The sequence below is a fragment of the Schistocerca americana genome, chromosome 2 (assembly GCF_021461395.2).
Source record: "Schistocerca americana isolate TAMUIC-IGC-003095 chromosome 2, iqSchAmer2.1, whole genome shotgun sequence".
NCBI lineage: Eukaryota > Metazoa > Arthropoda > Insecta > Orthoptera > Acrididae > Schistocerca > Schistocerca americana.
Window position 1 is genome coordinate 33,363,664 of NC_060120.1, and position 27,007 is coordinate 33,390,670.

General features: G+C 39.2%; 1 protein-coding gene across 1 annotated transcript in view; it reads right to left on the reverse strand.

Moving 5' to 3' along the window:
* Nucleotides 1-3,328: 3,328 nt before the first annotated feature.
* LOC124596072 (hepatocyte growth factor-regulated tyrosine kinase substrate) overlaps nucleotides 3,329-27,007 on the reverse strand; it is a 114,053-nt gene continuing 90,374 nt past the window's right edge. Inside the window, exons 13-15 of the mRNA XM_047135057.1 lie at nucleotides 10,746-10,878; nucleotides 10,417-10,596; nucleotides 3,329-4,290 (exon numbers count right to left, since the gene is read on the reverse strand). Of these exons, the coding sequence (XP_046991013.1) occupies nucleotides 3,809-4,290; nucleotides 10,417-10,596; nucleotides 10,746-10,878 (795 nt within the window). The 3' untranslated portion in view covers nucleotides 3,329-3,808. The remainder of the gene's footprint in view (nucleotides 4,291-10,416; nucleotides 10,597-10,745; nucleotides 10,879-27,007) is intronic.

Below are 27,007 nucleotides of genomic sequence, written 5' to 3' on the forward strand. Positions count from 1 at the left end.
AGGTTCTGTGGCCATAAATCCACATAAGCACTGCATGGACTAATGTAGTAGAAAATTGATAGCACTGCAATTTTTAGAGTTAATCTGAACACATACTGAAAGGATAGGTTAATGGAATTTAGGTACTGTACATTTGTCGCAGCAGACAAGAAATTAAATTCCAATGAGATAAAAATTGAAATTGCATAAAACTGTAATTCCATTTTTCAACTGACCACCAGACTTACTCCCAGAATTAACTGCAAACTTTAGCAAAATAGTCAGCTCACTACTGAGTATGTTCCCAAATCATACCGTCATCATTGGACTTTAATCGTCCAACAATTGTTTGACATCATTATAGTTTTGAAAGTGGTGGGTGTGACAAGACATCCCATGAAGCAATACTGTAGTAGAATTGGGGAGAGAATATCCCTGACAGTAGCAGTGAGCTGGGCATGGTTGCTTCGGTGTGTCTACCTCAATTAATCATATTTTGTACACATCTCTCACACAATACCTCATTGTTGTCATATCTCTAAATTACTTGCTTTTACCAACAGCTGACAGATATAATTTCTTGCAAATTGTAATATAAATGCCTTATCTAAAAATTACCTGGAAAGATAATTAAAAAACAATCTCATGGTGGAGGTATATTAGATCTAATGGCTACAGATACATCCAATCTCTTTGAGAACATCCAGGCAAACTTGCAATCCTTGGTAATCAGTAACCATGGGGCAGTTGTAGCAACAAGGTACAAACGCCAACTCAAACACGAAGGAAATTTCACATGTTTACTAAGTTAGATAAAAATGCAGTCCTTTCATACTTCTACCATAGGGCCTCAAAATATTTATTACTGGGCAGGAGCATGTAGAAGAACAACTGATCAAGTACTGAATACATATTGATAGGGGTGATTTTCCATGATGAATAGGCTCCGTAAAGAAATGGCAACTATTGTACAATAGATGAAAAACAAAGAATAGGGTCGTTGGTAAAGAAATGCTATATTAAACATGCCTGGATCCCAAAAGGGCAATGCACAGTTTTTAATGATTAACATTGCAGATTCTTATCTTAGATCAAGGCAATCCGGTAGGTGTAGTATTTTTTGACTTCCATAAAGTATTTGATTCAGTACCACATCAACCCATATTAACAAATGAACACTCATTGCAAACTTTTTGCAGATACCTATGATAAAGTACGAAAAAAAAGAAACTACACAACTATTCTATGAGATCTTGACAAGATTTCAAAGACTGACAACTTGCTTTAACTGTTCAAAAATTAGTCAATTTATACAAATACTTTGGAGCAACAATTTGTAGGGATATGAAATGGATTTATCATATAGGCTCTAAGTAAAACAGATAGCAGATTGGGTCATTGGTACGATGCTGGGAAACAATCAATTTACAAAGTAGAATATTTACAAACCACTTGTGCAATCCATCTTAGAATATCACTCACACATATTGGCCCTATTTTAAAGGAGAAAAAGTAACAGATATTAAATGTATACAAAGTTGGTCACCACAACGTCACAGATTTTTTTGTCCCGCAGGTCAGCATAATGTAACTGCTGAAATAGCAGTCGCTTTAAGACAGGTGCCAACTTCCCTGTGGAAGCTTCTTACAGTGTTTCAGGATGCAACTTCAAGTGGGGAATCCAGAAATATACAATAATTCCCTATGGACCACAGAGACAATATTTGACTTATTACAACTTGCTCAAAAGTTTTTAAGTGCTGTGATTGAAACCACAAGTATGAGTAATAAGTCATATAATGGGTAGTATACTCTGCTACGCACTTCACAGTGGTTTCAGAGTGTAGATAAAACATTATTCGCCCGGATAACTGCGTGCATTAACACGCCACTTCCGGGATTCGAGGAGCGCTAGACAGATTAATGATTAAGGTCGGTGTGCTGGCCAGCCTGGATGTGGCTTTTAAAACAGTTTCCCTACATCCAACTAGGTGAATACCGGTCTAACCAACATTCTGCTGCAATTACACAATTTGTAAACATTTCGAAAATGTTCACACACTGTATTTCACATGGGATAGCAGTGGATGCAAACAGATGGGTTACACAAATTCTGCCCACCCAGGAAGAGGGGCCACCCAGGGAAGGAGGATGACAGAAAGGGCATCTGGCCGAATCTAACACTAACATTGCCTTGTTCAGGTTACCATAGTGACCTCATGATGACATACATAAATTCCATCAGTGAGTATCAAACAATGTAAATTCCAGGTTGGAATATTAAGAATATAAGGACAAGATAGATTTCTACTTACCGTAAAGATGACACTTTAAGTTGCAGACAAGCACACCGAAAAGAAAGTTACACATTAGCTTTCGGCCAAAGCCTTCTTAAGAAAAGGAAATACACACACATGACTGCCATCTGCAGTAACTCAGAGCAGAATGCGAAGGTCATGTACAATGGAAGCAGAATTCTGGAGAGAGAAGTGAAAGGAAAGGCATAGCAGGGTATGGGTGGGGGAGAGAAGAGTACTGTCTAGCAGAGCTTACAGGTACTAGGCTGCTAACTGGCGCAGCATCTGGAGGCTGTGAGGTAGGGAGGTGGTGGCGAATAAGGAGAGTAGAGGAGAAGGGGAAGGAATGCTGGTGCACTGGCAGATGAATGGCCACTGCCAAACTGTGGCCAAGAGCAAAGTAGACCACCTTGTGGCACAATGTGTAATAACATGCTTGATTTCAATGGCTGCTTCACTACCTGAGCCATCTGGATCCTCCCTCCACTACCAGCTTTTCTGAACTGCACAGATGGGAGTTACTTTACAGTACATTCCCCACTCCCAAAATTATCCTGGCTTCAACCTATTGTTACTGCCTATTGTTATCTACTGTTTCCACACCCTCTGTCTTATCACCACCTCCTCATAATTTATCCCACCCTCTTTGTGTGCCACCCTCTGCTAACGTACCCGCCTATCTTTCCCCTTCCTTGCTCTTCTCCTTTTTCACTCACCATCTCCCCACCTCCTTGCTCCACAGCCACCTGAAACTGTGTCTGTTGGCACTCTACTCCTACAAGCTCTACTGCACAGCACTTTTCTCTCCCCCCACCCATACCCTGCTATTCCTTCCCTTTCCCCACCTCCTCCAGATTGCTGCTTCCGTTCTACATGTCAGTTGCATTCCAGTCTGAGATGGAGGCCATGTGAGAGTGAGGTGTGCTTGCTTGTGTGTAAGAATGTGTGTGCACATTCCTGAAGAAGATTTTGGTATGACAGATCAAATAAGTTCATACTAATGCACGGGTAGACAAACTGCAGCCAGTATTAACTGTAAAAAATGAAAGCAATTTTGGATACAAGAGAGTGGTTTGATTATTTATAATTAAAACATATCCAAATTATGACAAATATTGATTTTCACATTTTTATAAGTAGTCTCAGTAATGGAGACGTGTGACACAAATTGTATCCTGAAATAGGAAGAACAAAAAACAGTAAATGTGACAGAACTAGTAACTGGTGAAATATTTTACAACATGGAAACTCTAATGAAGTAATATTGTAGCATGTATTTCATTTGCATGTTTTAAGAAATACAAGAAACACTGCACTATCTGGCACATAATACATATATACAAATAAAGCAATATTTTATGAATTGGGCCACATACTGAGCATGAAAGTTATAAGATTGTCAAAAATATCAGAGTGTATGACAATCATTATTTTCATCATTTGCTACCACTTATTATTTTTTTTGAGTTACGTATAAGCAGCCAAACAGAAATTGTAAATTTATATTAACAAACACTAAATACTAATACAATTCAGTCAAAACTTATGAGTTCTGCAGTTTGATCTTGTTTCTGATCCTGCTGTGCAGGCTGCTGCTGCTGCTGTTGTTGTTGTTGTGGCTGTTGTTGCTGCTGTGGTTGTGGCTGTTGAGGACTGCCAGAGGAAGACCCAGGTGGTTGCTGTGGTGCCCCTGGAGCAAACTGTCCAGGTGAGATATGATTCTGAATAGGCAATGGTGGTCCCTGAATCTGAGGATTTGGCCCTTGTCCTGGTGGACCTGGCAAATTAGGCTGTGGATGAAAAGGGGGAGTAGGCTGCATCTGTCCTTGCACACCCTGGCCAGGTAGAGGCATAGGCCCAGTTTGATTTGGCCCATGGGGTCCTATTGGACCCATAGGAGGCATGACTCCTCCAGGAAGGGCACCCTGCTGTGGACGAACAAGTTGAGGGAGTGGTCCTGGTGGTCCCTGTACTGGAACAGGCTGTGATGAATGTGGCTGAGCTGCTGGTATACCTGCAGAAGAGTTCAAATACTTACTTACTTTAATCTTGCTTTAGAAACAGTCAAAGTATTAAAACATCTAAAGTAACATCAAACAAGAAATACAAACAGATCCAATGCAAAAGAAGTTCATATAATTATTAAAAATTAATTTTTTATTCTACTAATTTGATATCTATGCACAGTGCTAATGTGTGGGGTTATCCAAGATTTACTTATATCTTGGGGGGGGGGAATTAAAGTTATGTAAATAACCCTTTCACAACTATGGGTATATATAGATGCCCAGCAGGTAGAATGCCCAGACAGCTACGGGTGTACACGTACACCTCGCTGGTGGAATGTCCAGATGTGAAGGGCATTCGTTTATGCTAGAAAAGAAGGAATACCGGAAGGCTAAGGTCACTGAGGCACACCCAGGTGCAGGAGCAGGTACAGGGTGTTTCAAAAATGACCGGTATATTTGAAACGGCAATAAAAACTAAACGAGCAGCGATAGAAATACACCGTTTGTTGCAATATGCTTGGGACAACAGTACACTTTCAGGCAGACAAACTTTCGAAATTACAGTAGTTACAATTTTCAACAACAGATGGCGCTGCAGTCTGGGAAACTCTATAGTGCGATATTTTCCACATATCCACCATGCGTACCAATAATATGGCGTAGTCTCTGAATGAAATTACCCGAAACCTTTGACAACGTGTCTGGCGGAATGGCTTCACATGCAGATGAGATGTACTGCTTCGGCTGTTCAATTGTTTCTGGATTCTGGCGGTACACCTGGTCTTTCAAGTGTCCACACAGAAAGAAGTCACAGGGGTTCATGTCTGGCAAATAGGGAGGCCAATCCACGCCGCCTCCTGTATGTTTCGGATAGCCCAAAGCAATCACACGATCATCGAAATATTCATTCAGGAAATTAAAGACGTCGGCCGTGCGATGTGGCCGGGCACCATCTTGCATAAACCACGAGGTGTTCGCAGTGTCGTCTAAGGCAGTTTGTACCACCACAAATTCACGAAGAATGTCCAGATAGCGTGATGCAGTAATCGTTTCGGATCTGAAAAATGGGCCAATGATTCCTTTGGAAGAAATGGCGGCCCAGACCAGTACTTTTTGAGGATGCAGGGACGATGGGACTGCAACATGGGGCTTTTCGGTTCCCCATATGCGCCAGTTCTGTTTTTGATGAAGCCGTCCAGGTAAAAATAAGCTTCGTCAGTAAACCAAATTCTGCCCACATGCATATCGCCGTCATCAATCCTGTGCACTATATCGTTAGCGAATGTCTCTCGTGCAGCAATGGTAGCGGCGCTGAGGGGTTGCCGAGTTTGAATTTTGTATGGATAGAGGTGTAAACTCTGGCGCATGAGACGATACGTGGACGTTGGCGTCATTTGGACCGCAGCTGCAACACGACGAACGGAAACCCGAGGCCGCTGTTGGATCACCTGCTGCACTAGCTGCGCATTGCCCTCTGTGGTTGCCGTACGTGGTCGCCCTACCTTTCCAGCACGTTCATCCGTCACATTCCCAGTCCGTTGAAATTTTTCAAACAGATCCTTTATTGTATCGCTTTTCGGTCCTTTGGTTACATTAAACCTCCGTTGAAAACTTCGTCTTGTTGCAACAACACTGTGTTCTAGGCGGTGGAATTCCAACACCAGAAAAATCCTCTGTTCTAAGGAATAAACCATGTCGTCTACAGCACACTTGCACGTTGTGAACAGCACACGCTTACAGCAGAAAGACGACGTACAGAATGGCGCACCCACAGACTGCGTTGTCTTCTATATCTTTCACATCACTTGCAGAAAATTGTAACTACTGTAATTTCGAAAGTTTGTCCGCCTGAAAATGTACTGTTGTCCCAAGCATATTGCAACAAACGGTGTATTTCTATCGCTGCTCGTTTAGTTTTTATTGCCATTTCAAATATACCGGTCATTTTTTAAACACCCTGTAAATAAGCACAACAGAATGGCAACTTGCTGTTGTCTGCATTTTAAAATTCCTGCCAGGACTGTCATTATCTGCTCTTTTTGGCAATATCGGAGAGCACTACAGCTTTTACCTCCTCCTGAGCCCTTTCTACTTACTAGTCATGCACTGGGCCAGTTTCCACATTTGATGAAAAGAAACATTAGCCTTTGCAATATTGGGATATAATTCATCAGACAAGAGAATCAAGGAAATCCTCATAAAAGCACTGATAAAGACAGTAATGATACTTTCAACCTTTCTTCAGATGAAGATCTGTATATGTGTGAACATACTGCTGATTCTTCAACACTACCAGCAACTTTTCAGAAGATTTTTCTTCTGCAGACAGAAATACAGAAATGAAGGTGAAATAGTAAGCAAGGTCTAAATGACTTGTTGAATCATTGAAGTCTATTCATACAGTGCTAAATGTGTTCACAAAATGGTGGAATTTTCCCATACATAAAAAAATGATGTATGGGAAAATGCCACCATTTTGTGAACACATTTATCACTGTATGAATCAACTTCAATGACTCAACAAGTCATTTAGACTTTTTATTTTATGTAATCTGAGTTTGTTTCTGCCATTTGTAAAGAGATAATTATTTATTACATATTTCTTACTGAAAAAATGACAGTACCCAGCAGGTTAGCATGATGGAAGCATATAAAGCCTGCAGAATTTTATTACTTCTTGGCATGTTCCCTGCTAATGTGAACAACTAATAAGTTAGAAGTGAGATAATATTGGTCAACAGATTATTTGCTTTAAACACAAATATTTTCACAGTACAAACTGATTCTGTATTTATTGCTCTTTAATGACAATTTGGCCACATCTCAAGATATTCTTGCAAAAGTACAGCTCACTGTAGAGTACACATCAAAAGAATTTTGTGATGCCACAGTCCCTTTTGAAAATGCAGTAATAGATGAATGTCTGCTACTTTTCAAAGGAAGGCTCCAATTTAAGCAATATATACCAAAGCAATATATAGCTGTTATATTATTTAATTTTTTTTCTTTGTTGCATATAAACTAATTATATTCTAGATTATATTGTCTACATTGGTGCTGCTACAGGAATCTGGAAATGCTGAATGGAGAAAAACAAGTGAGGAGGTGAATTTGTTATTACCAAACCTTAACAAAGGTCACACTATTTATTTAGAGAATTGGTATTTAAGCCCAGAATTATTCCCTAGGCTCCATGAGAAATTTACTAATGTCACTGGAACAGTACGAAAAACATGAAACATTTATCACCGTTTGTTGACAAACGGACTAAGGGGGAAATCAAGTCAAGTCCTGTGAAATATTGTTGGTTCTAAAATGGATGGACAATCAAGAAGTCTGGATGCTTTCAATTGTAAAAAGACCAGATTTTTCTCAAACTGAGAATAAGGAATATAAAACCGGCCAAAGTAAACAGAGATCCACTTGTGTGGTGAGCTACACTAAGTTGATAACCCGGACACGATGTTAAATTCTGTACAGTGCATCCAAAAGACAATGAAGTTGTTAAACTGACTTGGGTGCGCTGAATGCAAAGACAGTTTTTGAATAAAAAAATAAATGGAACACATCACTGGTGAAATTCCACTTGGCACTAATCTGCCACCTGCTGGATAAATCTAATGGACAAACATGTAAAACTGAGATTCCACGGACAATAAAACAAGAAACTCCATTTTGACTGCAAAATAAAGAAGGAATTATCCAGGATTCCTCAGAGAAACAAGAGATTCTGCAGAGACATTGTGTAATATGTACTGCTAATTCACATTGAAAAATGACATGCAAATGATGCAAAAAGTATGATGTTGCTCTTTGCATGGTGCCACACTTTGAAAAATATCACACACTAAGGAAATCTTAAGTGATTTCTCTAAGTGTGTATGTTTCCAGAAAAGGAAAGTAAAATTAATAAACACAAAAAAGGAAAGAAAATGGAGGTTTTTAACATAGCCAGCTGCAGTACAAAGCCCGCATCAAAAATGAGGATGGGAAACCACAAAACTAAATTGAGCTGAATGTGACAAACGGAAAGAGAAATCAGTGGGCAGGAAGCAGATTGAATTTTTTACTGTGGAGGACAGAGCTTAGGATTTAATTACAAATGAGCCATTAGGCTACCACAAAATGAATTACACCAAAATTTTCCTTTTTAAATTCTGCATCAGGCTATATATTTGTTTTAAAGTTCAATAGTTATTATTTATTTATGACAAGAGTAAAGATTGTTTTGAGTTCTGAGCATCTTCAGTATGAACTGCTCTCTTATAAAACACCATACCTTGAAACATGTTTGTTCGATGTTAATGAAATTGTATTGGGTTGTTGGCGAAAATATTATAGAATTTTTAGTAACAAATACAAAAGTTTCTATCATTTTTCTAAGGTACCTTTTTCTTAGCTCAGGGTGAAACTACAACAGAAAGTGGAGTTTAGTATAGTAGTTATCAGAAACTGCAACCACCTTACAGTGGCGATATTGATTTTATAAAGAGTATTTGTACATGCACTGGAACGAAATATTAGCCGACAGTGGCCATAGCCTGCAGCGGTTGTTGATTGAGTCAGCTGCCCTGCAGCCAGGTGGACAATACGTTCACCCCATCAGCCAAACAGGGTGGGCAGGACACTCAACCCTTGCAGCCGCGAGGGGGTTAATATTTTTTTGTCTGCCATCCTGGTACACACAAAAATTCCACAGTATAGCATTGTAGCATGCTGCTACAGAAACCAAAACAAAATGTGACAGCCAGTTGTTGAAATGAAGTACTGTACAGTAATTCAGTTCTGCCAGGGCTGAGAATGAATTACTACACAATACCTCACCTTATCAATGGGCTGTGCCATTTTGTTTTGGCTCCTCTAGCAGCATGCGACAGTGCTGTGGCCTGGAGAATTCAGTGTGTACCGGCATTGTATAAGGGGCAATCAAATAAAACTGAGACAGGCAGGGAAAAGTATGTAAAGTGCTTATTATTTGAAAAGCAATTGCCATGACCATTAAAACATTCACCCCAATGTGGTCAATGCCTTAATGGAAAAATGTTTGTAGTTGCCTAAGGAACCACGATTGTACCCAGGTGTTTGCTTCTTCATCCAAAGCAGATCAGTTGCAACCAACATATTTCTTAAGGGTTCCAAAAACATGTAAATCACACGGGGACAGATTGGAACTGTATGGAGGACATGTGAGGACTTTCCAGTGAAACTTCTGCAGCATAGTCGAAACTTTCATTCTGTTGCAGAATGATGACTGCCCGTATGCAGTCAAGGTTTTTCGACTACCCTGCAGAAGTTTCACTAGGAATCCCTTACACTTCCTTCATACAGTCCCGATCTCCCCTCCCCCCCCCCCCCCCCCCCCCATGCAATTTCCATATTTTTGGAGCCCTGAAGAAAGATAGTCATGGTCATCAATCTGCTTCAGTTGAAGAGGTGCACGTCGTGCCTGGTTATGTAGCCAGTGGCAAAAGTTTTCCATGAAGGCAGTGAGCAGTCTTGTCTCAGAGTGGGGTAAATGTATTAGCAGTCATCACAGTTACTTTTGAAATAATAAGCAGTTTACTTACCTTTTTCCATAGATTTCATTTTTATTTTGCTGCCCCATATAGATATGTAAACAAACTAGAAATTAATGAATTAACTTTTTTTTGAGGTGATAATAGTATTTTATGACTACCTCTAAATGCAGGGACAGTTGGCCATTTCTTCTCATAATGTTCTCCCTTTCAAAGTGATTTATGCTGGCTTGTAACTAGGGCATTGTTTATAAAATCTGGCCCTCGCAACTTAGTTATAGTCAAGCAGCAGTCACTAGTGCTGTCATTTTTACACCCTGCTTCATCAAGAGTTCCTAAAGATTTACTGAAGAGATTGTAATCAAATGGAGCTAGGAGATGTGATAAAATATAGCCATCCAGTTTTATTTTATTTTGTCCATGGTTTTCAGTAACTGAAATGAGACCTTACATATCATGCATAATCGACAAGTGTACGTTCTGCACTGCATTAGAGCCAGGGGTACTAAAGTTTGTAATGAAATGTCAAATGAATGTAAAAAAAAAGACTTAAAGTCATTTCAATTAAGCTCATTATAATGTAAAACAGTTCATCTAACCAACTGAAAAAATTACCTGGCAAAGTATAATGTGGATATTCTTGAAATGATTGTGGGCCCTGAACTGGTGCGCCTGTTGTTACTGGTGGTGGTGCCCCAGTAAACATCTGCCCACCAGGTGGCATACTAGGCGGTCCATAATGTGTATGCACAGGAGAACTCTCAGGCCCCGATGGAGGATAGGTTTGGTGAGGACCTAAAATATCGAAGTCATCATTTGGAACTATAGTTTAGTCACAGTACTGAATGAAAAATATAATCAGAACTAATTAGAAAAATTGACATCTTAAGCACAAGAAGACATATAGAAAATAGTAAGTTATAGAATAACTAGTAGGGCCATACCTGGTGCACCCACGTATGGTGGCATTCCATAGGGCAGTGATCCCCTCATGTACTGCTGCTTCTGTTGTTCTTGTCTCATTTGCATTTCTCGTTCTTGCTCTTGTATTCTCTGCAAAGCTAACTGTCGCTGGTACTGTAAAAGTGGGAGACCACGTGGTGTCAGTGCACAGTTACATGAAAATATTTCAGTATTTAAATTAGAACACACCAATAATCACAGATGCTTAAGAAGGAAAGATCAGAAAGATGGAAGAAAGGCTTCACATTTTATTTCTTGGTGCAATTATGCCTCCAGATTCGTTAAACACATGCCTACAAACATTATGAATTAAATGACAAACTCACATCCGTAGTAGTGCGTAATTTAGCAACACATGCTGTGTTATCACTGTCACAACTGGGGAAGGGGGGGGGGGGGGGGGGGAGGGGGAGATCGCTCGCTAAAACGGCATCTCTGGATTTGTACCTGTGTCTCGTGTTATGTAACTGCTTGCGTCTACAAGTTCTGTGTAAACAAAGCTGTACTTTACCTGATGTTAAATGATTTACTAATTGTTACCACACATTTTCAGATGCTGAAAACCTACAAAATGCTTGAGACAGGAACTTATGGAATCTTAAAGATGTCTATAAACATTCAAGAGGACTTGCACATTGATTACAAGCAACTAAATGGTGGAATTTCTTCAGACATGTGACATATAATGTTTTACTTTTTTCTTTAATACAGTTTTGTTATAATGTAAATACTTTAGGAGTAAAGGAGACCACCACCGAAAAGCAGAACCGTTGAGTCATTGACAGGCTCACATACAAAGAAGAAAACTTGCTAGCTTTCAGAATAATTCTATTTCAAGCTAGAGCATGTGCATGCACTCATGCATGCCATTCGTATCAAGTATTTATATGCCAAGATGGATCAAAAACTCTGAATGTGGAAGCGTTTGCAACCAGTTTTTCTGTGACACTTCCGAGCATGCATACGGTGTGGTCTAGTGTGTCACCAACCTATAAATATTGAGTTCCCCATCCAACTGATGTGTACCAAAAGCAGACTAGCACCCAATAGGGTGGGGGGGTGTTTACACTGCCATGATAAACTGCAAGTAGGATTAATGGGATGAGACTTATACATTACTAATGCAAGGTTAGCACCACAGATATACGTAGCACAACTCTTTTGACTGATTGTGTGGTGACTCAAGGTCATGGAGTTATTATTTATTTATTTATTTACAAGTCAAGTTCCAGACAAAATTGAGGAGCAAATCTCCAAGAGGTCATGGGACGTGTCAGTACATGAAATTAGAACATAAAAGTAATAGATAAAAACATAATGTTTATGAACTCGATAAAAGTCAATCCATAAGTTTAAGTAAATGCAATCAACAATGCAACAAGAATCAGCTTAATTTTTCAAGGAACTCCTCGACAGGAGGTGTGACCCATGAGGAAACTCTTCAGTTTCGATTTGAAAGCATCTGGATTAGTGCTAAGATTTTTGTATTCGAGTGGTAGCTTATTGAAACCGGATGTAGCAGTATACTGCACACCTTTCTGCACAAGAGTTAAGGAAGTCTGATCCAAATGCAGGTTTGATTTCTGCTGAGTACTAACTGAGTGAAAGCTGCTTATTTTTGGGTATAAGCTAATATTGTTAGCAAGAAATGACAGTAAGGAATATATATATTGAGAGGCCAACGTAAAAATACCAAACTCGTGAACAGGGGTTGACAAGAGGTTTGTGAACTTACACCACTTATTGCCCAAACTGCCCGTTTCTGAGCCAAAAATGTACTTTTAGAATGGGAAGAGTTACCCTTATCAATACATAGAAAATCTCATAGTAGAAACTGAACACATCCTTACATGTGAAGAACCACAAAATCATTGTGAAATAAACATAGGACTGACAAGAGAACTATTAAAAGAAGAAATAAAAGGCATAATAAAACAAACACAGCAGACACACAATAAGAACAAACAAACAGAAGCAGCCACTATGAAAAGGTTAAAACAAAAGTTAAAAACAATAACACATTAATAACAAGAGCAGACAAGGGAAATGTAACAGTACTGATGGATAAAGAGCAATACATCACAAAAACCAAGGAATACATAAACACCAATACCATACAAAAACTGAATTCAGATCCAACTACACGATTCCAGGCAAATGTGAAACAAACACTGAAAAACATTGAACACACACTCTCAAACAGAAATACTACATAACACAGATTTATTTATTTTATTTATTTATTTCTTGTTCCGTAGATCCAGTTAGTGAGTCAATCACAAGGATATGGAACATGTCAAATTGTACAGGTTTCAATTTAAACCTACAATAAATACAAAGGGCAATTCAATGCCAAATTGTACATAGTTTAAGTAAGACATACTATAAATACAGTAATAGATACAACGTCAGCTAGATAACATAACAACCATTTAACAGAAAAAGGAGTTTCAAATAAAGGTTAAAGATAAGAGCACAAAGTTAAATCAGATATTAGGCCTACAAGAGTAAATACAGGTACAGTCAATTTGTTGTTACAAAAAGTGTGCTAATGCTCAATGCACAATAAAATCAATTGAACTACTTCTAGACACAGTAAGTTTAGCGATGGTATACATTTTCTTTCAGATATTCATCCACAGTATAAAAAGATTTCTCTGTCAGGTAATCTTTGAGAACTTGTTTAAATTTTGGCAGTTCTGTATGAACACATTTGATATGTAGTGGTAGAGCATTGAACAGCTTAATGCCGGAGTAGTAAACTCCATTTTGTACCAGAGAGACGTTTCATTTCGAAATGTAGATTGTTTTTGTTTCTGGTGTTATAGCCATGGAATTTACTGTTCTCTTGGTAGACAGAATAATTTTTGCACACAAAGGTCAGCAAGGAAAAAATATACTGTGAGGCAGTTGTTAGGATACCTGTCTTCCGAAACAAGTGCCTGCAAGAGTGTCTTTGATGGACCCCACACATTATTCTGATTGCTTCTTTTTGGATGGTGAAAACTTTTTTTGCAAGTGTTTGGTTCCCCCAGAATATGATAGCATATGACATCAATGAGTGGATGTAGCCAAAGTAGGCAACCTTAATGGTGTCAACTTCAGCCACTGAAGAAATTACCCGTAATGCAAATGTTGCCGAGCTAAGTTTTTTACATAGATGAAGAATGTGAACTGACCAATTACATTTACTGTCTATGTAAGCAGGAATTTTGTATCTTCAACTTTATGTATTGAATATAATAGAGGGAAACATTCCGCGTGGAAAAACTATATCTAAAAACAAAGATGATGAGACTTACCAAACAAAAGCGCTGGCAGGTCGATAGACACACAAACACAAACACACACACAAAATTCAAGCTTTCGCAACAAACTGTTGCCTCATCAGGAAAGAGGGAAGGACGAATGGATGTGGGTTTTAAGGGAGAGGGTAAGGAGTCATTCCAATCCCAGGAGCGGAAAGACTTACCTTAGGGGGGGAAAAAGGACAGGTATACACTCGCACACACACACATATCCATCTGCAAATACACAGACACATGCAGAAAATGTCTGCCTGTGTCCGTGCACGCGCGGACGGACATGCGCGCGTGTGTGAGCGCACACCCGTCCTTCTCAACCCCCCCCCCCCCCCCCCCGGGACCGGAACGACTCCCCACCCTCTCCCCCAACCCCCCCCCCCCCCCAACCATTGATGCCACTTCCTTATACACAAATATTCCGCACGTTCAGGGCCTTGCTGCGATGGAGCACTTCCTTTCACGCCGATCACCTGCCACCCTACCTAAAACCTCTTTCCTCATTACCTTAGCCAGCTTCATCCTGACCCACAACGGGTGTGCGCTCGCACACGCGCGCGCATGTCCGCCCGCGCGCGCACGGACACAGGCAGACATTTTCTGCTTGTGTCTGTGTATGTGCGGGTGGATATATGTGTGTGTGTGTGTGTGTGTGTGTGTGTGTGTGTGTGTGTGTGTGTGTGCGCGCGAGTGTATACCTGTCCTTTTCCCCCCCTAATGTAAGTCTTTCCGCTCCCGGGATTGGAATGACTCCTTACCCTCTCCCTTAAAACCCACATCCTTTCGTCTTTCCCTCTCCTTCCCTCTTTCCTGATGAGGCAACAGTTTGTTGCGAAAGCTTGAATTTTGCGTGTATGTTTGTGTTTCTATCGACCTGCCAGCGCTTTTGTTTGGTAAGTCTCATCATCTTTGTTTTTAGATACAACTTTATGTATTTGTTGATCTCTACATTTTATGTTAATTTCATCGAGATTACTTTGTGATGTATGGAACCTCATATAATGAGTTTTATCTGCATTGAGTGAGAGACCACTTGAGGAGAACCAATTTAAGATGTCATTAAAAACAGTATTTGTAGTCTGTTCAAGATCGTCATCAATCAAATCATCAATTAGAATTGTTGTATCATCGTCAAAGAGGGTAAATTTGCTGTTTGTCTCAGAACAAAGAGGAAGGTCATTAATAAATATGAGGAAAAGCAGTGGACCCAAAACGGAGCCTTGAGGCACACCACACGTTATCGTGCCCCATTCAGACGAGGCAGGTTCTCCAGAAGAGCCATTTAGCATTACCGTCTGCTTCCGATCCTGTAGATATGATTGTAGCCACAAGCCAACAGTGCCACCTAAACCATAGTATTCTGCCTTTTTCAAGAGAATTTGGCGGTTTACACAATCAAAGGCTTTCGTAAGATCACAAAAAATACCCACTGGAGACATTTTTTTGTTAATAGCTTCCAAAACTTGGTTGCTGAAAGAGAATATTGCCTGTTCAGTACACAGACCGGCACGAAAACCAAACTGATTTTTGCTTAAGATACTGTGGAAGTTGAGATGGTCTACAATCCTCCTCTGCATGAGTTTTTCTAGAATTTTCGAGAAGGTAGTTAATAGGGATATTGGGCGATAGTTTGTAACAATGCTTTTATCACCTTTTTTAACGAGAGGAATCACTACAGCCAACTTTAGTCTGTCAGGGACAATCCCTTCTTATAGGGATGTATTGTATATGTTGCATAAGACGGGACTAACAAATTTATAACAGTGTTTCAGTATTTTACTAGAAATATTGTCCACACCAGCAGAATTTTTATTTTGTAATGATCTAATTACTCTTATGATTTCGCTTACAGTAACTGGAGGTAAAGATAACTGTGGGATTCTGTTGCTAATAGCTTTCTGTAGGAGGGACAATGATTCTTCTATAGAACCATTACAGCCTGTCTTCTCTGCTGCTCTCAAAAAGTGGTTATTAAATATTTCTGCAACCAACTCAGGTTCCTTTATGATACTGTCCCCTGTTTTAATCTCTACCTGAGACATGTTCCCTGTTGTCTGCCAGTTTCCCTCTTTATTACATTCCATATAGTTTTAATTTTATTTTCTGAGCTTTCAATTTCTGATTTTATGCACATACTTTTAGATTTATTTATAACCTTCTTGAGAATGCTACAGTTTGTAGTGTTGTCGTTTCTTTGGATCATTACAAGTCCTGAGAGAACTGTATAACATCCTCTTTGTTCTACAAGATGTTGTTATCCCTGTAGTGATCCAAGACTTCTTGGCATTGCCTATATGACTATTTCTAACTACTTTTTGGGAAAGATGACTCAAATACAGACATGAATTCATTTAAAAATGAATTGTACTTTTTGTTTACATATGTTTCCCTATAAACTAGGCTCCAATCTCTCTCTTTTAGGCTGTCATTGAATTTTTTAAGGCCCTGTTCATTTATTATCCTAAAAGATTTGCAAGAATGCTCGGAACTGTTGCACACACTGATGTAATTGAGCCTAAGCAATTGACCACCGTGATCAGAAAGGCCAAGGATTGGATGTACAGTGATCTCATTGCATTTAGACTTACATATAAATATATTATCTGTCAGACTTTTACTGTTAACAGTAACCCTAGTTGGGAAATCTACTATTGCCATCAGATTATACACAAGCACCAACACTCCGCAGTCAACCGAAAGTACATAAAGACGGAATGCCTATGAGAGCTGTTATCAACTTCAACAAAGCCCAACATACCACATAGCCAAACACCTCCAAAAGTTAGTTACAAAACACTATAAAGTAGAAAACAACAGAACAGTGATGAACACAGGAAACCTAATAGAAAACATACAGAACATACACGTACCACACACAGCATCACTGATTTCATTCGATATAGAAAATATGTATACCTCCATCCCTATCACAGAAACAATAGAAATCATAGAACAAAATCTCTCATCCCACAGCAACCTCACCACAGATGCAATAAAAGGAATAACAGATCTACATCTACATCTACATTTATACTCCGCAAACCACCCAACGGTGTGTGGCGGAGGGCACTTTACGTGCCACTGTCATTACCTCCCTTTCCTGTTCCAGTCGCGTATGGTTCGCGGGAAGAACGACTGTCTGAAAGCCTCCGTGCGCGCTCTAATCTCTCTAATTTTACATTCGTGATCTCCTCGGGAGGTATAAGTAGGGGGAAGCAATATATTCGATACCTCATCCAGAAACGCACCCTCTAGAAACCTGGCGAGCAAGCTACACCGCGATGCAGAGCGCCTCTCTTGCAGAGTCTGCCACTTGAGTTTATTAAACATCTCCGTAACGCTATCACGGTTACCAAATAACCCTGTGACGAAACGCGCCGCTCTTCTTTGGATCTTCTCTATCTCCTCCGTCAAACTGATCTGGTACGGATCCCACACTGATGAGCAATACTCAAGTATAGGTCGAACGAGTGTTTTGTAAGCCACCTCCTTTGTTGATGGAGTACATTTTCTAAGCACTCTCCCAATGAATCTCAACCTGGTACCCGCCTTACCAACAATTAATTTTATATGATCATTCCACTTCAAATCGTTCCGCGCGCATACTCCCAGATATTTTACAGAAGTAACTGCTACCAGTGTTTGTTCCGCTATCATATAATCATACAATAAAGGATCCTTCTTTCTATGTTTCTTTCTATGTATTTGCAATACATTACATATGCTCAGACTGACAACTGAACAAAACTACTTTCAGTTTGAGAAAGAATATTATCTACAAAGCGATGGACTGCCCATGGGATCCCCAATATCAGGAACACTAGCAAACATTTTCATCAGTCACCTAGAAAATCAGATATTTGAAAAGATAACCACTAATGAAAGTTTCAAAATCATATATTGGTACAGATACGTGGATGACACTATCTGTCTGGTAGATGAGCCAAGTGAAAAAATAGATGAACTCCATTCAGAAATAAACAAAGCTCATCAGAACATAAAATTCACACTTGAAAAAGAAAATCAAATTTTCTTGACATTACAATAAAAAAAGAAAATGACAAACATACATTTAACATATTTAGAAAACCAACAGCCACAGACACATTAATACATTCCACATCCAACCACCCCCACAGCCAGAACCTTGCAGCACTAAGACACATGATAACATAGATTAAACAGAATCCCACTCAGCAAGAGAAACTATGAACAAGAAATGAGCACAATCATATAAACAGCTAGGAACAATGGATATGATACACATGTGGTACACAGGCTCAATCAAAAAATAAAAACAAATACAAAACCAAAACAACATTTCCAGAATACAAAAGAACTCACAAGCTGAAAACTTACAAACACACTCAACAAACACACGCAATGACAACACCACACAGAAAAGAACCAGATGGTACACCATGACCTACACACATAAACTAACACACAGAGTTGCAAACATCCTAAAGAGACAGAGTTGCAAACATCCTAAAGAGACAGGGCTTCAAAATAGCATATAAGCCTGGGCAAACTCTCCAATCACACCTAAGCCAGCCAGCTACCAAGAGGGAGAAATTCCAACAATCAGGAAAATATAAACTTGAATGTCAAAGTTGTGATGCAGTATGCATACGCATGACATGCAGGAGTTTTGAAACAAGATACAAAGAACGTATCAGATGTTGGAAGTATGAAACAAACCATTCCACATTTGCATAGCATTTAAAACACCATAACCATCATCCTACAAACATGGAACAAGAAATGAAAATAATGAGAATAAGCAACCATGACAAACATCTTATACAAATGCAAGAAAACTTCACATCCAGAAAGCCATAGCAGAAAACAAACATGTGATAAATGAACAAACACATATCAGCACAGGCTCCCTACTACACTTAATAAAGGAAATGATAACATAAAACAAAAAAACTCTTCCCCACACATCTGGACACACACACACACACACACACACACACACACACACACACACACACACACACACACACACATATACACACCACAGATACTTCAATAATTACACTCGAAAGTTTGGCAATAACATTCGATCTTTGGCAAAAACATTTGATAATCGGCAACAGAAACCAAAACATTGCATTCAAACAAGCGTTCAGTTCATAGTTCTGTGGAATGTGGGGGAAAAACCGCAAATTGGCATTCATAAGGAGAAGAACAACACCAAAAATGCAACAGGAGCGTAATATGCAAGAAATTGTCTGCGCAACCTGTAAGTACAGTTCAAAACATTACTGCTTAATAGGAAATACCAACCACCAGAACTGTTTATAACCTATAGGCACAGAGACAAAAATGTAAATTAAATAGCTATCATATGTACATATTCCAAGTCACTGATGATGCCTTGCAGAAAATAAAGGTGAAACGCGTATGGCACTAAAATTGTGTTTTATTCAGTTGCTGTCAGACGGTCCATAAGTAAAAATTATCAATATACCGCAACAATCAAAGGCCTCAGTTAAATCAGAAAATATGCCTAGCATTTGAAACCTTTTGTTTAACCTATCCAGTACCTCACAGAGAAAAGAGAATAAAGCTTTTTCAATTGTTAAATGACTTCTAAAGCTGAACTGTACATTTGATGTGATATAAAATGATCAATTATCCTTACATACACAGCCTTTTCAATAACTTCAGCTAACACTGATGGCATAGAAATAGGTCTAAAATTGTCTGCATTATCCCTTTCTCCCTTTTTATACTTCTGAGTACTTAAATCATTCGGGAAACCGACCATTCCTAAACTAAAAATTACAAATATGGATAACACGTGCAACACAGTACTTAAATATTCTGCTCGACACACTATCATATCCATGAGAGTCCTTAGTCTTCAGTGATTCAATTACTGACTCAATCTCCCACTTGTCTGTACCACAGAGGAGTATTCAAGACGTCAATCTCGGAAAGGCATTTACCAAGAAAGTTATACGATTCCCTGTAGAAACTAAATTTTTATTTAATTCACTAGCAATGCTCAGAAAATGATTGTTAAATACTGGACATATATCTGATTTATCTGTAACAGAAATATTTTTACTACGAACTGACTTTATATCGTCAACCTCATGCTGCTGACCAGACACTTACTTCACAACTGATCATATGGGTTTTAATTTTATCCTGTAAATTAGCTATTCTATTTGCACACCACATACTCTTTGCGTTCCGAATGACATTTTTAAGCATCTTACAATACTGTTTGTAATGGGCTACTGTAGCTTGATTGTGACTACTTCTAACATTTTGATGTAATTCGCACTTTGTTCTACATGATATCCTTATCCCACTAGTCAGCCACTCGAGCTACCTATTACTGCTAGTACCCAATTTAGAACATTCTAATGGGAAGCAACACTCTAAGAGCATGAGAAATGTGTTAAGGAAAGCATTATATTTATCATCTATGTTATCAGCACTATAAACATCCTGCCACTCTTGTTCCTTGACAAGGTTTAAAAAACTCTCTATTGCTGTTAGATTAACTTTCCTACATAATTTTTAATTACATGTGACATTTGTTTGAGTACAAAAGTTTATTAAATCATTATTTCGCCACTAACAGCACGAAACACCTCTGAAAACTATTAAATTTAGTAACTGTATAACAGTGCACAAATAAGTTTGTCAGTACTTGGCTTTATAGCTGCTACAGCTGCAATTGCGCGCTGCAAAATGTAAACACACTACTGAGGCATGAGGTGGCTGAACGACGTAAGCACACTCATGAATAACAGACCACTCGAGCCAGTAACAAATGAAGAAAGACCGAGATTAAGGAAAATCCACTAGTAAGTTACTTTTACAGTAAATATTAACACAAATAAACTTTAAATAAGTAACTGAAGATTAAAACTTTATAAAATATTGATGAGCGATTTCAACAGCAGTCCAGCACAAGTCACGTCAAGCCAAAGACCAGTACTTCAAAAACTTTTGTATGCAAGTACACAACCGGATCACAGAAATTAACAAGTATACTTCGCCATCTCAGTGGAGGGACTGTCCACACAAGACAAGCCTGCAGATCATCTGCCAAGAGGAAAAATGCATCAAACCTTACATGCAACACACATGTAGTGGCATTAGCTGCTTTGGTTTTCACACCAGCTCTGTCAGTGGCCAAAAGAGGATCACAAGTATACTGCACCCTTTCTTTGCTGGAAAATAAACACTCAAATGTGTATCTACTGGTCCTCTTTATGGAGATACTCTCATATGATACTGTGTTCTTACAATTTTTCCAGTAGTGACCTGCTACAATTAGTAGCTCTAGGGGGAGCTCATCACATCCTTCGGTAGGCTCAACCAGCTGTACGAGGGTGTGCTGACAAGTAATGCCTCCTGATTTTTGTGTGTGAAAACTTACAGATTTTTAAATAAAATAAATTTTATTGACATTCTACATCTTTATTCTTCATGTCTACATATTTCTCAACTCACCTTGGCGAGAAATACATTTCTCCCAATGAGAGACCACTGTCACTATAGAACCGTTTGTTGGCAGAGCCACAATGTCATCTCTGCTTGCACTGCTTCATCACTATCAAAGTGAAGTCCTCCATGGTGATTTTAAGTTTTGGAACCCAATTCAGTTGGTATTGTCAGCTGCCATACGCAGGCAACTCTGAGCTCTATCACACACTTTGAGGTTAGCACCACCATTTCCTTTATTATTTGCATGCACAACCCAATGTCACACAATACTGATGTCGATATAATCATCACTGGACAAATTTTTCATTCTTCTATGGATCTCAACTGAAGGCATGTTTTCTGCGGATTAGAAACTATTACAGCATGCTGTTTCTCAAACACCAACAAAGTTATGTTACACCCCACAATGTTGCAAGTCACAATTTGGAGCCCTCTAGTGGCAGAGGATTGCAACTTGCATCACTGAAGTGGGAAAGTTGACCGACTAATACGCATGCATGTAATACCTCAACTGATAGAATAAAAAAAATTCAGAGGCATTACTTTTTAGCAGGCCCTCACAATTTTCTTATGTATTGCTTTTTGAACTCTTGAGGTACTGACAGATGTCTTGAAAAGGACTGAAAACTCTCTAATGTGGTAACTGTAAAGTGAGTATTGTTCCATGTGCTTCTCAACATCAGGCAGACCAGCTGACGCTAAGTTGCTGCAAAGAATGAAGATTCAAAGGCATGCCAGCGGATGATTCGCAACAACTTCTAGCTTTATATTGTTGTCTAATGATCTGCTAATGAAACTAGATTGGCTGCTACCACCTAAAACACAAGTTGTAAGTCTACTTACACCTGTAGGTCTGTTACTGAAACACCGGCTGTCTGGAACTGAGTTAGTACTTAACAAACAGTATTCATATTGCTGACTGAATTTCGTTCAGCAGGAGTAGCCAATGAAGTAGGCAATTCTGAATTGCTGCAAACTGATTTGTGATTCTCTCTCTCTCTCTCTCTCTCTCTCTCTCTCTCTCTCTCTCTCTCTCTCGCTCTCTCAAAAGAGACCTCCTTTCTACAGTCTTTTCCTGAATGACCCTCATTGAGGGAAAAAAAGTACCTACTGATGGATCTCAAAATTTTGAGGTGGTCATAAACACCCTTCACCTTCTCACACTCTTGCATACAGTGACCACACTGTTCGCAAAACACACAGTAGGCTTCTACCTACAATATGGATCTGTGTTCTGTATGTCATAACTTAGAAATTTGAGGGCCGCTCTGTACAGTGCAATGTTAGTTGGTCTGCAAGTTTCCCAATGATCTTTTGCACCGACAGGGCTTTATATATTAATTTAAGGATGTTCCCCTCTGAAAATTGTTCCCTCTTTATGTGGATTATCCAGTGACAACATATGCCTTCTGGGGAAGTGTGAGGTATCTTTGGATCTAAGACTTGGTCTTAAGCCTAGTGCTTGCAAAAATTAAATGTGCTTACTGCATTCAAAAATGTTTAGAGATTTTGGGGTATCAGATGTTACAGGTGTGACACCTTCCAGTTACTTAAGAAGCACCAGCATAATTCTATTTTTATCACCATAACACCCACATAAAATTTCCTTGGTTTGCTTATAATCAACTGCAGCTACAACAATGGCTTGCAACAAATTCTTGGATTCCCCCTCCAGATACCCTCAAAGACATACAGATTTATTTATAGTTAACAAGTTTGGGTATGTGTAGACAGAGGAACTGAATTGTTCCCAGAAAAGATTCCAATACTCAATGTCATCAGAAAATATATCTATTTGATCAGTGGCAGTCTAACACTGTAATTACATCAATGTGTATAATCATCAGAATGCATCCTAACCTGTCTGCTGTGCCACCTAAATATCTGCCCTCAGCACTGTATTTTGCCTTCAGAATCACCTACTTCAAAGAGTTTGTAAAGTCTTCACATGCTATGATGTCAGCTTCATATTCCGGGTCAACAAGCAAGTCTTGGATTGCATCATCAATGATCACTAACTAGCTATAGTTTCCTGCAACAGACTGCTAATGTAAAATGAACAAATTTATTTGACTTCCTAAGCATGTAACACTGAATATTGTGTTCCTCACTTGCATTTCAAATTAGACACACAATCGGTTCTTTCAAAACCATTTCTCACATTTAGTTTTAATTGTAGCATCGCTAACAGATGGCAACAATTAAAACTAAATATGAGCAATGATACTGAAAGGTATTCTATGAGGAAGTGGAAGGTACAGCTGCTTGAGCTAGGACACTGGAAGTGTTCTTCATAACTCACTTTCCTCAATAAACTGTGGCACATAACACAGACCAAGAGTTAGTCCCCTGAGAGGGACTGGATTATAGTTAATCAACATGGAAAAACTGGAAATCTGCCAGAGAATGTGTTGATTTCAAAAGAATCTAGAGGATAGTGGAGTTTCAAGTCATCCGCCCCAAATGGAATCTTTCCAGCTCTACTGCAACATGCAAGAAGAGATATTAATTACATTTCTATGTAGACTGTTTAGGTGGTCAGCCTAGCAGCAGGAATAACTGCTAATGCTTGGAGGACAGTGAGCATTGCCTTCATTCCGGAGCCAGCAAGAATTGATCATACGAAGGCAAAGGATGTGAGACCAATCAGTCTATCTTCCTTTCTTCTAAATGCATTATAAAAACTAGTTAATGTGTGTGTTAGAGAAAAGAGCTTAACTGAAGTTCCTCTACATGTAAACCAATGCGCAGACCAAGTACGCAAATATGTGAAACAGCACTTCACTCACTTGTTGGGAAGGTAAAAAAAAGCTCTACACTTTCAGGAAATTTGTTCTTGGTATCGTCCTGGGTATTGAGGGGGTTATTAAGATACAACATTCGAATCCATGGTTATATCTGCAGAAGAGCATGGTGCTGAAACTGCCATATGCAGGTAGATTAAGTCCATGCTAAACGAAAGAAAGGCAGAAGCCACCACGATGAACGAGAAAGTGATGATCAACACCACAAGGGGGTGTCTGCGAAGAGGGGTTTCGTCCACACTACTGCGGAATCTTGTGGTGAACGAATTCATTGTAGAACTAAATACTAGAGGCTATTTTTATCAAGGATATCCAGATGGTTTAGTCATAGTAACACTTGGAAAGTTTTGTAACTGTTACAATAATGGCACAATGTTCACTGAACAATGTGCAAAACTGTTGCACAAAATAATATCTAAGGGTCAGTCCCAAGAAAACTGCGGTACCATTCATGAGGAAGCATATCCAGTACACATACTGGAATCTCAAGCTTCTCAAGAAAACTCTGCCAGTAGACGGGGTAGTAGATTGTCTAGGTGTAATCCAGGACACAAAACTGTCATGGACCTCTTACATAAAGAATGTATGTTTCAAGGCAAAAAGAGCTCTTTTGAGCACTAAAACAGCGTGTGGTAAAAACTGGGGTCGAAACTCCAGGAATACATACTGGATATACACCACTTATTACCAAAAAACAACAATATGGCAGAATAAAGTAGAACAGATAGTGGCTGCTAAGGGGGTTCGCAATATGCAGAGACTGACCTGCTTAGGCATAACTTGTGGAATTGGCAACACACTTATTTATGGCTGTGGTGGAGACTGCTGGACATGCTGCCATTACATCTATGGGTTACAGTGGAGGCAGTAACAGCAATATACAGGTTAAAAACAGGAAATATCTGAATACCTTTAGGACATCCAAAATCCCACAGCAAAATTGGGAATGTAGTAAATATAAGAATGGTTGGAAAAAATGTTGGCTATTTGTACAATAACTTTCAGCTGCTTCAATAAAACTTTCAACATAACAACTGGAAGTAGGGAGCAGTGGAATAATGAACCCCAAGACAGCATGTGGGAGACAGTATGATTTACTGACAGACTGTAAACAGACAAATGTGCTGGAGTTGGGGTATACAAGGTACAACCTAGTCTAGAGTGTGCAATCTCTCTAGGGAAGCTGGCAATGGTATGCTAGGAAAAATACCTGCTGTCGGGGTATGTATGGAGGAGAATTTGTGTAGGTGCTATGAAGGTCGTAGCATCTGCATTTATTCAAACAGCCAAGCAGTTCTGAAATCTCCAATAGCCCTTGCAATGAAATCAAGGACCATTGGAGACTACTATGAAGCCATTGTGTGAGGGGGCAAAGCAACATGGTAAACCTGGTGTGGGTACCTGGTCATTTGGGAATTAGTGGCAAGGAACATGCTGATAGGCTGGCCTGAACAGGTGTGACGACTCCAATTTTTGGACCAGAACCTGTCCTAATGATCACTAAGGTGATAGACAAATCAGAACTATGTAGATGGATGGGGAGGCAGCATGCAGATACTGGACTATGATCCAAAAACAAAATCCATGGAATGCTATTGATGCGGAAGCTGTTTTTCACAAGAATTTTCATAATCCTGGGCTTGGACGTTACAGATTAACTCATGATAGGGCTTATGACTGGTCATGGGAACTTTAAGAAACCCTTATTGGTGTAGAGGAACAAGCCCGGTGTAGACTATGTGGTAAAGAGAATGAAACCACATATCACCTAATCGTCCAATGCAAAACATTGGAGGACAAAAGATGGAATATTTGAGCCATTAAGTCCTGAACAAAGCGTGTCTAATAAAGAGCTACTAAAGGGTCTCCTATTACTTCTTACGGGTACTGATTGGTTTTTCTGTAATCACAGGGAGCAAAACCACACAATAAACTTAGTGCAGGCTACAGTGGGATAAGACCACAGTTGGTTTCATCCAACTGCACTAATCAAATCAAATGAACAGATGTCAACAATTGACAAATCTTAATATTAAACATCCTTGCCAGAGGTCAACTTTGTGCTAGTTATGTAATTTAACAATTACTCTCCTACCTCTTTCTCAAATATTGCTCTAAGAGCTAGTATACTTACAATAAGCTGATACATTACAATAATAACTGGAAGTAAGATGAAAGTAGCAATGCTTAAACAACTTAGCTGAGAGCAAGCATTGTATATTGCAAAAGAAGAAATTCTGCCATTTAGTTCCTTGAAATTTGTGTAAAGTCCTCTTGAATTATCTTTCACATCCCAGAGCTTCAGAACATTTCTATCCTTTATGCATTTCCTAGGTTTTGGCATGATAAAATGTGTGGGAATGAGGATCCAAGTCAGTGTCGATGTCCTCATGAAAAGAGGAGTTGTTCTATGTCACACGTTGAAAAAGCCAAGAGTACAGAAGCTGAAAGACAGCAGAATGGGGTCTCACACAGCCATCCTTGCAACTGCTGATGGAAGACACCTCAACAGGCCTTTCCAGCTTGTGAGCTGAAGGCAGATGAGTGTGGAAAGCATGTAAGGGATCTCTAAACAGCATCTCTACATTTGTATTTTTATTCTGCATTATGTAACTTCCATGATCTGTAAGTCCTATGAAAATAAAGTCAACAACAACA